We start from the raw sequence: 12,657 nt of genomic DNA on the forward strand, positions 1-12,657 counted from the left end.
GACAGTGCCTAGCTTTGCTTTGTCCTGTATTGTGTCCACATGACCGGTATGGCATCTGTATGTATACCAGTTTTTTCTCATCAAAATTTGGTTTTGAGTCATTTGGTCTCTACGACTGTAATGCAGAGTTGGTTAGAGGAGACCATGGGGAGTTGTAACAATCTTTGGTTTTGATGTCTTGACTCAAACTCTTCTGGAACTATTCAGATACAATTTTTATGTAAATAACTTGTATCAATGTTCTATTTGTTAAATGTCATCAGTTGTTATTATCGAATGAAACACTAGATGTCAATCTTAAGTGCTGTATCGTAGGCAACTGGACTTGCTTGAGTTTCTTGAAGACGTTTCACCTCTGATCCAAGAGGCTTCTTCAGGTCTAATGGACTGGTGCGGAGTCATAGGCTTCAAACTCCATGTGGGTATGAACCCATACAGTTACGTCATTAAAGTCCTTACAGAGTTGTTAAGGTCACATGAGGTCACACATGACCTTAATGACTCTGTAAGGGGAAACGTTTTCAAGAAACTCAAGCAAGCCCAGTTGCCAACGATATAGCACTTAAGATAACCATGCCCCGGCTGACTGAGAACCTTCACCAACACTAGATGTCAGTTGTAAGTCGGGTTGCAGCGATACACCAGTTTCAAGGTATACCATGATATTAAAGTTGATAGTTATCATACTGTGTATATTTGCTTATCTGCAATATTTAAAAAAAAATGTAACTGGATGGAGAATCTCCCCCTTATTTTAGTTATTTTCAAAGGGGAGACTTTTTACACATTTACACCATTAACAAAATGGTTTTAAGTGTCAGATATAGCAACAAAACATCTGGGCAACCAAAAATAACCCTTCCATTTTCATTCCTTTAACCCTATGGGCCCGATCGATGCATAGTGCGTCAAAATTCACACCTGTTCTTCTCTATTGATTTTCTCCGCGACTGTGCGTCATAGCGAGAAGCCACGCATATCACGTGAAACAGCGGAATCATAGTTTTCCAACAAGACTGAGCACTTCTCGGTAGTCCAATGTTTTCCAAGCGAAAAAAAAAGATAAAGGTACACTAAAATGATGTATAACAGAGCTTTCATACAGCTTAGCACACACATTACTCTTGAATGGATTACTCGCGACACAGAAATGCCACGCATATCACATGAAAGCGCAGGACCACACACATCATTGTGCTGTCATCCCATCACGCTATAAATACAGATCAAGTGTCTACAAAATAAAAACCTGACAAATTTCTTTACAATCCATCTTGTTATCAGTCACTTCATATAGTGAGGAATATCGTATCTTACCACGTCTTAGGCTTGCGTGTGTTTCTCCCTGTCTATCCACATTTGTAGTCCGGCTTTCAAAATGCAAATATCTCCATATTGTCCAGTTGACACTCCATCAAACTTTGTATGACAAGACCAGCGTACTTCACCTTTGCGCACACAGACAACTGTAGCCTAATTATGCATGCTGACAGGGCCGTAGTCACCATATACATTGAGGGGGACATGTCCCAATGCCCAAAATGTCCCCCCAATATATAACTGAAACTGAAAAACAACAACAAACTTTGTTTACTTCCGCCTGGCACAAACCACATGTTTTGGATAACTGTGAAGTGACAGAGTGTCCCACCATCATGGTTCTTATATTGCCAGATTCCAGAGAGTCTCCCCTCTTCATATATGGCAGAATATGTCATTTTCCAACTTGCTATGGTGAGATACATGTAAAAATGTAAGAATTTAGTAACGCGGATTTGTTTTTCTCATTGATATAAAAATTAATATAAAATACCGGCACATAGAACGACATGGAATGATGGCAAATCTCGTTAGCCCAGATTGTCCTGAAAAAAACCCAAGATATAGTACGTGTATGTAGCCTTTAGAGTGACTGTGAAATGAGCTTAAAAGTAAAGGCAGTAAAAATACCCCAAAAACACCTAGGGCCCATAGGGTTAAGGGTCATTGTGATTGTTAGTAATATAAATTCTGTAATACCGTGATACTGTGAAACTGCGATATTTTCTGAGACGGTTATTGTATAGTGAAAATTGCATACTGTTGCAACCCTAAGTGTTAAACCTGCCCCCACATGCAGGAGTGATTTCAATAGCATATGGGGTATAGGAAGCATTTTATTATTATTTTTTGTTGTTGTTGTTTTTTTGTGGTGAGTTTATTTCTCATTATTTTTAGTGACAGACATGGAGCGTTAGGCAGTTAAATTAGTGTTGTCACATTTAAGTTCACATTTAAATCACTTTATCTTGCTGGTTAGTTCAGTTATCAGAAGCATTTTTTTAATTCTTTATTTTACATTTCTGTGTGAACATAGAGCATTTTTTTAAACATGATTTAAAAATGACATCATGACATTATAACCATGTGTCTTAAGTTCTTCTTGTGTCAGCGGACGCGCTAAATATCTTCCGGTGTCGCAAAATAAAGCTCACACACTTCGGCACTGCTGCTGGAAAGAATCCAAGGCGAAACACTGTGTCCTCTTTGGTGTGTGTGAAGCTCAATAATTGACTTATATTGCAAGACGGAAGTAAAACTAATTACCTGCTTTGAACACCATTGTTCAGGCTCAGCTGTATGATACAACTGCTGTGTTTGTTAGGAAATTTGAAGGATGTGTGAACGGAAGCATGACGAAATAAAAGTGTTTGTGTGTGTTCGAATGGACGGCTTGGCCTTTTGATGTTTCTATGGCAGCTGCAAACTAAGGCATGCTGTGGTTGCTATGACAATAATAATGGGGGGGGGGGGGGGGGTGACATTTGGGGTGTGTGTGTGTGGGTATGCCTGTTGGTTTCAGAGCAGTCATGTTGTAAAAGTGTGTGACAGATGCTCGTGTCCAACAAGGGGGTCTTTCACAGTCGTACCCTGTGGCGCCTTAAATGATACCCCCCACCATCCCAGCCAGGCCACCCCTCTCTCCTCTCTCCAGGGATTCATCTCTGGGTCAGTGCTCCCCTCTGCTGCCCTGGTTGTCATGGCCGCAGCCTTGAGCGTCACCCGGGACAACACACCGAGGTGGGGGAGTGAGTCTCGGGCTTCAGTGACTTTTGGAGTTTGCCATGAATTATAACCCAGAGGCTCCGGGGGATGAAGCTGCCTGGCAGCGGCTGAAATATGGCTGCGGTTTTGTTTGCTGTGATATATGGAGGCAGCAGGGCTAGCCACGCTACACTGCTCTGGTTGCACTTTATTTCTCAGCACAGAAATTACTGTGCTTGTTTATGTAGGGAGAACGCAGGGCAGAGGTAATTACAGTATAATGGTGCACGGGGAGTTTCGCTGGTTGGGTGGAGATCAAGGGTTCATAACCAACCTTAAGGCCTGCTTTAATAAAGAAGAGGAGAACTGTGCACTAGTCCCCGAAGAAGCTGAAATGTGAAACATATTCTAGTGTGCGGTTGGCTGAGGTGAAACTTTTGTGTGAATGCAGTTGTTTTGGATCTGCTTGTTTAACATTTGAAAAGTAAGATTGATTTTCGAGAAAATTAACATTACCTGAAGCAGAACCTGGAGATCCAGCAATACAGTGTAATATCATTTCCTGATATGAGAGACTGTATCTTCTGGGATTTTGGTATTTGTATACTATGAGATTGTGATTTCCTGGTCTTTAAAGCTACATTGATGAAGAATAATTAAACTGGCTGTTCTGTGAAGTGACAAATGAATACCTGTTGTGTCATTATATCCTGAAAACTTATCTTATTCCAGTAAGGATTGGATGTTATAGCAAAGCACGAGTATAAGGCTGAATCTCGAAGCTCAGTACTTTGAGTACTGACCAGATTGTATCTGTGGCACAGAATATCAGCAACAATCAAGCTTTGAAAGTTGGCTTGATTACTTTTTCTTTGATCAGGTGATTCCTGATATAAATCAGAATAGTCCTGCATCTAATGACTGTTTTCATTGCCAGTTAAGCTGCTGCATTTTTCCTAATTAACTGTAATTGTTTGGTCTGTACAATGTCACAAGATAATGAAAAATGCCCATCACCATTTCCAGTAGCCCAATGTGAAGTTATTTTGTCTAACCAACAGTCTGCAGTCACTTTGCTATGCAGCTATGTGTCCAAAACAAATTTCCTGTAGGGACAATAAAGTTTATCTTATCTTAGAATTTAAGACAAGAAAATCAGCCATTGAACTCATTTGAGAAGCTGGAATCATACAGGGAATATTTGATGTTGTATCTTGAAAAAATGTCTTAAATTATTAATGAATTATCACAACAGTTGCAGATTATGTTTTCGTTAATTGACTACCTCCTTTTTGACAGATTGTTTCAGCTCTAGTGTGAAGTTGGCTTTGAATAACCTACTTGGTTGGATTCTTAAACCCCTTTTTCACTGCACAGAAAACCCACTAACACCTGCTAACATCTGGCTTTTGTATGTAATGGGAAAGGTTACAGTTGGCATTCACACCTGGGTCAAATGACTCTGCATTAGTTATGGATATTTATCGGCTCCCGCTCCAATTGGCAAAGATGAAATCATGCAATGATGTGCCGCCACAAAATACCATCCGTCTACGCCCATGCAGCACTCAAACATCGGTCCAAATAAGTCTGCACTGAGTATGAACGAGAGACTGAATAAGTAAGAGAGATATACAGTACAGGCCAAAAGTTTGGACACACCTTCTCATTCAATGCGTTTTCTTTATTTTCATGACTATTTACATTGTAGATTCTCACTGAAGGCATCAAAACTATGAATGAACACATGTGGAGTTATGTACTTAACAAAAAAAGGTGAAATAACTGAAAACATGTTTTATATTCTAGTTTCTTCAAAATAGCCACCCTTTGCTCTGATTACTGCTTTGCACACTCTTGGCATTCTCTCCATGAGCTTCAAGAGGTAGTCACCTGAAATGGTTTTCCAACAGTCTTGAAGGAGTTCCCAGAGGTGTTTAGCACTTGTTGGCCCCTTTGCCTTCACTCTGCGGTCCAGCTCACCCCAAACCATCTCGACTGGGTTCAGGTCCGGTGACTGTGGAGGCCAGGTCATCTGCCGCAGCACTCCATCACTCTCCTTCTTGGTCAAATAGCCCTTACACAGCCTGGAGGTGTGTTTGGGGTCATTGTCCTGTTGAAAAATAAATGATCGTCCAACTAAATGCAAACCGGATGGGATGGCATGTTGCTGCAGGATGCTGTGGTAGCCATGCTGGTTCAGTGTGCCTTCAATTTTGAATAAATCCCCAACAGTGTCACCAGCAAAACACCCCCACACCATCACACCTCCTCCTCCATGCTTCACAGTGGGAACCAGGCATGTGGAATCCATCCGTTCACCTTTTCTGCGTCTCACAAAGACACGGCGGTTGGAACCAAAGATCTCAAATTTGGACTCATCAGACCAAAGCACAGATTTCCACTGGTCTAATGTCCATTCCTTGTGTTTCTTGGCCCAAACAAATCTCTTCTGCTTGTTGCCTCTCCTTAGCAGTGGTTTCCTAGCAGCTATTTGACCATGAAGGCCTGATTCGCGCAGTCTCCTCTTAACAGTTGTTCTAGAGATGGGTCTGCTGCTAGAACTCTGTGTGGCATTCATCTGGTCTCTGATCTGAGCTGCTGTTAACTTGCGATTTCTGAGGCTGGTGACTCGGATGAACTTATCCTCAGAAGCAGAGGTGAACCTTGGTCTTCCTTTCCTGGGTCCTCATGTGTGCCAGTTTGGTTGTAGCGCTTGATGGTTTTGTGACTCCACTTGGGGACACATTTAAAGTTTTGCAATTTTCGGACTGACTGACCTTCATTTCTTAAAGTAATGATGGCCACTCGTTTTTCTTTAGTTAGCTGATTGGTTCTTGCCATAATATGAATTTTAACAGTTGTCCAATAGGGCTGTCGGCTGTGTATTAACCTGACTTCTGCACAACACAACTGATGGTCCCAACCCCATTGATAAAGCAAGAAATTCCACTAATTAACCGTGATAAGGCACACCTGTGAAGTGGAAACCATTTCAGGTGACTACCTCTTGAAGCTCATGGAGAGAATGCCAAGAGTGTGCAAAGCAGTAATCAGAGCAAAGGGTGGCTATTTTGAAGAAACTAGAATATAAAACATGTTTTCAGTTATTTCACCTTTTTTGTTAAGTACATAACTCCACATGTGTTCATTCATAGTTTTGATGCCTTCAGTGAGAATCTACAATGTAAATAGTCATGAAAATAAAGAAAACGCATTGAATGAGAAGGTGTGTCCAAACTTTTGGCCTGTACTGTATATATAAAAAGAAGTAACCACTGAAACATTTTCACTGGCTTCCATGCTGCTTTTTGCTGTTTACTAACCTGTTTTCCAGTCTGTGGCATCAAATGTGACACACCAGTAAAAAAAGAAAACAGAAAGGCACGCTCATCTGCTGCAGAGCTGTGTACATGGCTCTAGTTTACTGAAAATGGGAAAGGACTCTATTGCTTATTTTTATCAGGTTTTCCTGTTGTTTTTTTTTAAAAAACCTGCGTACATGTGCTAATTTTGGTAAGGAAAAAGGTATTAGTATTGTTTATTTCAATATGATATTTCCTCATCTACAATGGATAGAAAGCAAATTCATTCTGTATCGGGGCATCAAACCCATGCTCGTTTTTAAACTAGGTTATAGGAGAAATGTTTTGGTAATGGTACCAAAACTCAGGTGATGTTTTAGCACCTGCACTGGAAGAAAATATGCATCAAATATCGACAAAATTGTGTCTGTAGCATCAAAAGTGGTGAAATATTCAGGTTAACTAAATTGATGTGTATTATATTTAGGCAAAGTTCTTGTATGGCTGTTTGTGTGGATAACATTAAACTCTGATTAATTTACAATTGTAGAAGGTTGGTATTATTTAATTTGGGCTGCAACTAATGATATTTGTATTATACCGAATGTGGGGGTGAAGAGGGAGAAGCCAGAAGGCAAAGCTTTCGATTTACTGGTCCATCTATGTCCCTTCACCTATGGTCATGAGCTCTGGGTAGTGACCGAAAGAATGAAATCGCAAATACAAGCAGCTGAAATTATTTTCTTCCGTGTGGTGGCTGGGCTCAGCCTTAGAGATAGGGTAAGGAGCTCGGACATCCAGAGGGAGCTCGGAGTAGAGCCGCTGCTTCTTCGCGTCGAAAGGGGTCAGTTGAGGTGGTTCGGGCCAGTTGAGGTGCTTCCTGGGCGCCTCCTGTTAAAGGTGTTCCGGGCACGTCCCACTAGTAAGAGGCCCCAGGGTAGACCCAGAACACGCTGGATTGTAGGATTACATATCTCATCTGGCCTGGGAATGCCTTGGGGTCCCCCAGGAGGAGCTGGAAAGCATCACTACAGAGAGGGACGTCTGGGGTGCTTTGCTTGACCTGCTGCCCTCGCGACCCGGCCCTGGAGAAGCGGATGAAAATGGATGGATGTATATATAAGATGTTAGAAAATGGTAAAAAACAATATCCATCACAATTTCCTAGCGCTCAAGTTGACATATTGTTTGTTTTGTTTGACCAACAGTGCGAAAGATGTTCAGTTTACTATCAAGGACGACCAAGAAAAGCAGCAAATATGTAACTTTAAAAAGCTGGAAGAAGAGATTCTGGCTTATTTCCCTCAAACAATTAATCTGTTAGCAAGACTGTTGCTGATTAAAAAGCAGATTTTGTAGAAAAACATATTTATAGTCCTCTAATATTTCATTTAGCAATATATTATTAACATATTGGAGAAGAATATTGTCGTAACAGTCGTGTCTAGACTAATGTGTATTTATCTGTAGAAAGCCTAAAAATGATACAGTATTTTACTTTGTCAATATCATCCAGCTGTAATCTCAGTCTAATCACTTACTGCTTTAGTCTCTCAGTCATTTTGTTAACCATGCGCTTGGTTAATGGGGCCCTCTATTGATTAAAAGGCATTTACCACAAATCTGTAGTATTCTAAATTTGCGTCCAGCCTCGGTCTGTCTCTCGCGCCATTCGTCTAAATAAAACGTCTCTCATTTGTTGTACTAATTTTACAAGACTAGCTGTTACTTATTCTTAAAGATCTGATGTCTCCTTCTGGTTCAGAGCTCTTCATTTAGCCTGTCTGCCTCAGTAGGACGTACTTACACTGGGCAGTGCTCCAGATAAGGGGAAGAGTGTGTAAACATCATATAAGTGATGTGGTGTTAGTGCTGTGTTCAGCAATGTGATCCATATCTACAAAATGTGTCTGCTCACAGCTGTATAGGAGATATATATATATATATATATATATTTATATATAGACCACCACTGACTGATCTGCCACGCCGATGCTGCTGCAGTGCTTTATGTAAGCTCAGTGAAGTACACCATCAGCACTATTATCTGGTCTCATGCTGCCAAGCTTATGGCTGAATAATATTAAGAATGGATAGGTTTTTTCGCCTCTTCTCCACCTCTCTCTCCCTCATTAATGTGCTCAGCAGCCCCTTGATGCCCTCTCTGTTTACCCTCTCTAGAAGTTTACCCTCTTGGCACTACCACCCTCCTCTCCACTTTGCTTCTTTTTCTCTTATAGCTAAACCTTTTTTTTTAACTCCTCCTCAATCTCTTCTTTAACTTTTTGTAAGCTCTGCCCTTCTGTTTCAACTCCCCTTCCCCCTCCTCCTCTCTTTCTCTTCTTTTATTGCCCCGTTAATGCCCTCTCTCCAACTTTTATTTCCTTTCTTCTCTTCCCTACGGCTCCCCTTCCCTCTTCTACCTCTTCTTTCCTCTGTGTGCTTCTGCACAACATTCCTTTTAGCCACGCTAGCTTTCGAGATTTTATTATCATTCTGTTGGTCTTTCTGTTTACCACTTTGGTCCAGGCTGAAATATCTCAACATCTGTGTGGATGGATTAATGTTTAGTTTTGGTACAGATAACCGTGGTGCCCAGAGAATGAATCCCTTTCTCCCCTGACTTTTCCTTTAGCGTTAACAGCAGGTCATGGTTTCACTTATCCTGTGCAATATCTCAACATCTATAAGATGGATTGACACAAATGTTTACACAGACATTCATAGTTCTCAGACAATAAATGCTACTGAGTTTGGTAGTCCCCGGACTTTTCCTCCAGGGCAGTAAGAGGCAGCCGTTTGTGGTTTTGAGTAAAATGTCTTTGTCAGCTGTTGGATGGATTGCCATGAAATCTGGTACTGACATACACTGCTCAGGATGAGTCAATATAGCTTTTGTCATCTGTTGACTTTTCACCTCACAACATCATCAAGGTCTGGTTTCACAAAACGAGACTTTTGACTATGGTTTTGATCAGCGTAATTAGCAAGCTTGTGCACCCTGGGGTCCTTGCCTTTGGGAGAATATTCATCAGGAAGAGAGTGGGCGAAAGCTCCACAGACGGACATAGTAGTGGCTTCAGCAACTGGAATTCAGCCGGCTCAAACCCCAGCTCCTGGCCTCACAGCAGACTGGGCCTAATCTGTGTAACAGCAGCAACAGAAAGTTTGCTGATTCAGCGGGGAGTTTACACCGGGCTGGCTGAATTTGAGTTGCTATTCAAGCAGCTGAAGGTCCATGTTCTTGGACTGTCAACCATTTTCTGCTTTTTCGTTTTGGCTTTGTTTTTCTTGAAAAGGATATGATGTCACATAATCGATTAACACAATAAGGGCAGCAATTTATTTCCACCTCCGCATTTGAATTATATTGAGTCGGGCATTACAAAAGTCTTTTCTGGTCTTCTGACCACTCAAAGTGCTTTTAAACTACTGAGTTTTCACACATTCTCACACACCGGTGGCCGAGACTATCATACAAGGTGCCACTTTCTTCTCAGCAACCATTCACACGCTTTCACACACCAATGGAACAGCCATTGGGAGCATTTTGGGGTTTAGTATCTTGCTCAAGGATACTTGGACATGCACACTGGAGGAGCCACTGGACTGAGGCGCCAGTCTTCTGATTGGTGGACGACCTGCTCTACCTCTAAGCCACAGCCGCCCCTAAAACATGGTTAACTGAACAAACACCGGTTCAGGAGGTAGAGCAGGTTTTCCATTAATCACAAGGTTGGTGGTTTAATCCACTGCTCCTCATGTCCTCATGTTGAAGTGTCATTAAGCAAGACACTGAACCCCAAGTTGCTCTGAGAGGGCAGGCCAGCACCTTGCACGGCAGCTTGGCCACCACTAGTGTATGAATGTGTGTGTGTGTGTGTGTGTGTGTGTGTGTGAATGAGAGGCAAATTGTGAAGTGCTTTGTCCGGTAAGGTAGAATGGCGCTATATAAATGCAGTCCCTTCCCTTCAACTCCATCAGAAAATATTACAAAGACATTTTCCTTGGGAAATTCAGCAAAAACTGTAACTGTGACAAAAGCTTCCAGACAGTAGCATGAAATCTCAAAGCAGCGCCGACCTAATGCAGAGCTGAGATGCTTAATGTAGCAGAGCTCGTATGTCTGCCAACTTTTCAGTCATCATGCTCACAACTCAAAATGACTGACAATCTCCTCGCGGCTGTATATTTCTAACGCTCTCTAGAAAGTCTTTCCTTTCTCATATTTTTACTTTATATCATTATTAAACCATAAATTATTACCCATGATTTGCTCCTTTTTTGTCATTTGGTGCTAAGGGTCAGCAGGTGTCACTGATTGTTACCATGGAAATGTGGTACTCAGTTCTGAGTTAACCATGTGAACACAGAGCTGCTAGTGTGGCTGTGGAGTCTTAAACTTATGTCGTCCTTGCTTTATCCATGTTAATTTTTTTGTTTGTTTCGCCTTTAACCCTGGGTGAAACAAATGGTGCAGTGGTTAGCATTTTCGCCTCACAATGCCAACTGGTTCGAGGAGACCAGCTCCTGGTTCAAACCCGGGATGGGGGAGATCTTCTGGGTGGAGTTTGCATGCTCTCCCAGTGTCAGCGTGGGTTTTCTCTGGGTACTCCGGCTTCCTCCCACAGTCCAAAGACATGCAGGTTAATTGGTGGCTCTAAATTGTAAAATATGAGTGTGAATGGTTGTCTGTCTCTGTATGTCGGCCCTGTGATAGTCTGGTGACCTGTCCAGGGTGAACCCCACCTCTCGCCCAGTGTCAGCCAGGATAGGCTCCAGCCCCCCTGTGACCTCCACTAGGATAGGCGATTATGTAAACTGAATAGCTGAATGAACCTTTAACCCCTCTCTCTTCTGTTTCTTGACTCCAGGACTGGGTTTTCCTCACACGCTTCTGCTTTCTCACCGACTTTGGACGTCTGGACTTCCGGTTCCGCTATCCAAAGGTAAGACGACGTAAGACCTTTGCACACCAAGTCCAAATGTTTTTGTATGCGTTTTTTCATCCGTCACCTGATAAAAATTGTTATGTACAGAAACATATCATAATGCATTTTATTCTTTTCAATGCAATAATTCGCAATACACGACTAAGGGGAGAGACACATTTGCTCCCTTGCTTCTCTGCACTTGAGTTACCTCCCTGACTGTCGCCACTCTCTGCCAGCATCTTGCATTTGGCACTGCGGCTACGTGAAGGAACTGAGCTGTCCTTCTCTGTCTCCACGCTGTCGCTCTTTGTCTGTATCTGTGTGCTGTCCTCATCCTGTATTACATCCTCCTCCTCATCCTCATCATCCACCAGTATTACAATCTGACCTGTTGAAAGTGGGCTATTTGAGTTGTGAAATGAAACCGTGTGCCAATTTCCTCTCTCTTGTTGCGGATGTAGATGTGTGTCCCAAAGGTTTCCTCTCATTGTCTTCACCACCTTTTGATCAAACAACTTTCTAGGCTTTTGATGGATGCGAGAAAATGTGCAAAACTTTAATGACTGAATGAATTTTGGAGTCAGTGTGAAAACATGATAGACACAAGGGGAGGTCTTATTTATTTTTAAGCGTGCAACAGTTTTGGACAAAAAATCCGGACTCGGTGTGCTAAGACCTTCACTGTGCTGTAGCTGTATGTCAGACTGTTTGTGTCTGTATCTTGCATTTGTTTTACATCTTTTATTTCCAATCAGTTTTACCACATTGCTTCAGCTTGCCCACGCTTTCTTCTCTGGCAGCCCAAGTGTTTTACTCTTCTTTCTTCATCCTTTCTTTCTCTGCTTTAGTATCTATTTCTCTCTCCTTCCCTCTTTCCTTCCTCTTACCTCATCTCAACTGATGCCATCGCTCTTTCTTTCCCCTCTCCTCCTTCCTCCGGCTGTTCCTGCTTTACCCTCCTCGTCCTCTTTTTTTTCTGTCCCCTCCTCCTCCTTTCTTCTCTCCCCCGCTCTATCTTTCTTTGCGTCTGTTTTGTTCTTCCGCTCAGTCTTCTTTTACCCATGCCTGGCTTTACTGTTGTAGCCTGCAGACTTTGGAAACAGTTTTTGTCGTATAAATCTCAAACCATCTCGCTGCCTCCTCTCTGATCTATGCTCCCTCTCTCCTTTGTGCAGTCTCGCTGCTGTCAGAACATATTGCTCTACTTTGATGACAGTTCTCAGTGGCCAGCTGTGTACAAGAGGCACGAAAAGGTGAGACACTGACACCCTCCGCATCATGTCTTTTGACAAGCCATTATTAAAGAGAAACACACCTCCATTTACCAATTTGCATGTCAGTGTTGTAATGAAAAAGCCCTGTGACTCCAATTTTGATAATTTTCACATTTCGAC

At 42.1% G+C, this 12,657-nt stretch overlaps 1 protein-coding gene across 1 annotated transcript in view; it reads left to right on the forward strand.

The window, feature by feature from the left end:
* tmem145 (transmembrane protein 145) overlaps window positions 1-12,657 on the forward strand; it is a 63,857-nt gene that overhangs the window by 10,219 nt on the left and 40,981 nt on the right. Inside the window, exons 2-3 of the mRNA XM_049584419.1 lie at window positions 11,204-11,278; window positions 12,439-12,516. Coding sequence (XP_049440376.1) covers window positions 11,204-11,278; window positions 12,439-12,516 — 153 coding nt within the window. The remainder of the gene's footprint in view (window positions 1-11,203; window positions 11,279-12,438; window positions 12,517-12,657) is intronic.

The sequence above is a fragment of the Epinephelus fuscoguttatus genome, linkage group LG8, assembly GCF_011397635.1.
Source record: "Epinephelus fuscoguttatus linkage group LG8, E.fuscoguttatus.final_Chr_v1".
Classification (NCBI taxonomy): domain Eukaryota; kingdom Metazoa; phylum Chordata; class Actinopteri; order Perciformes; family Serranidae; genus Epinephelus; species Epinephelus fuscoguttatus.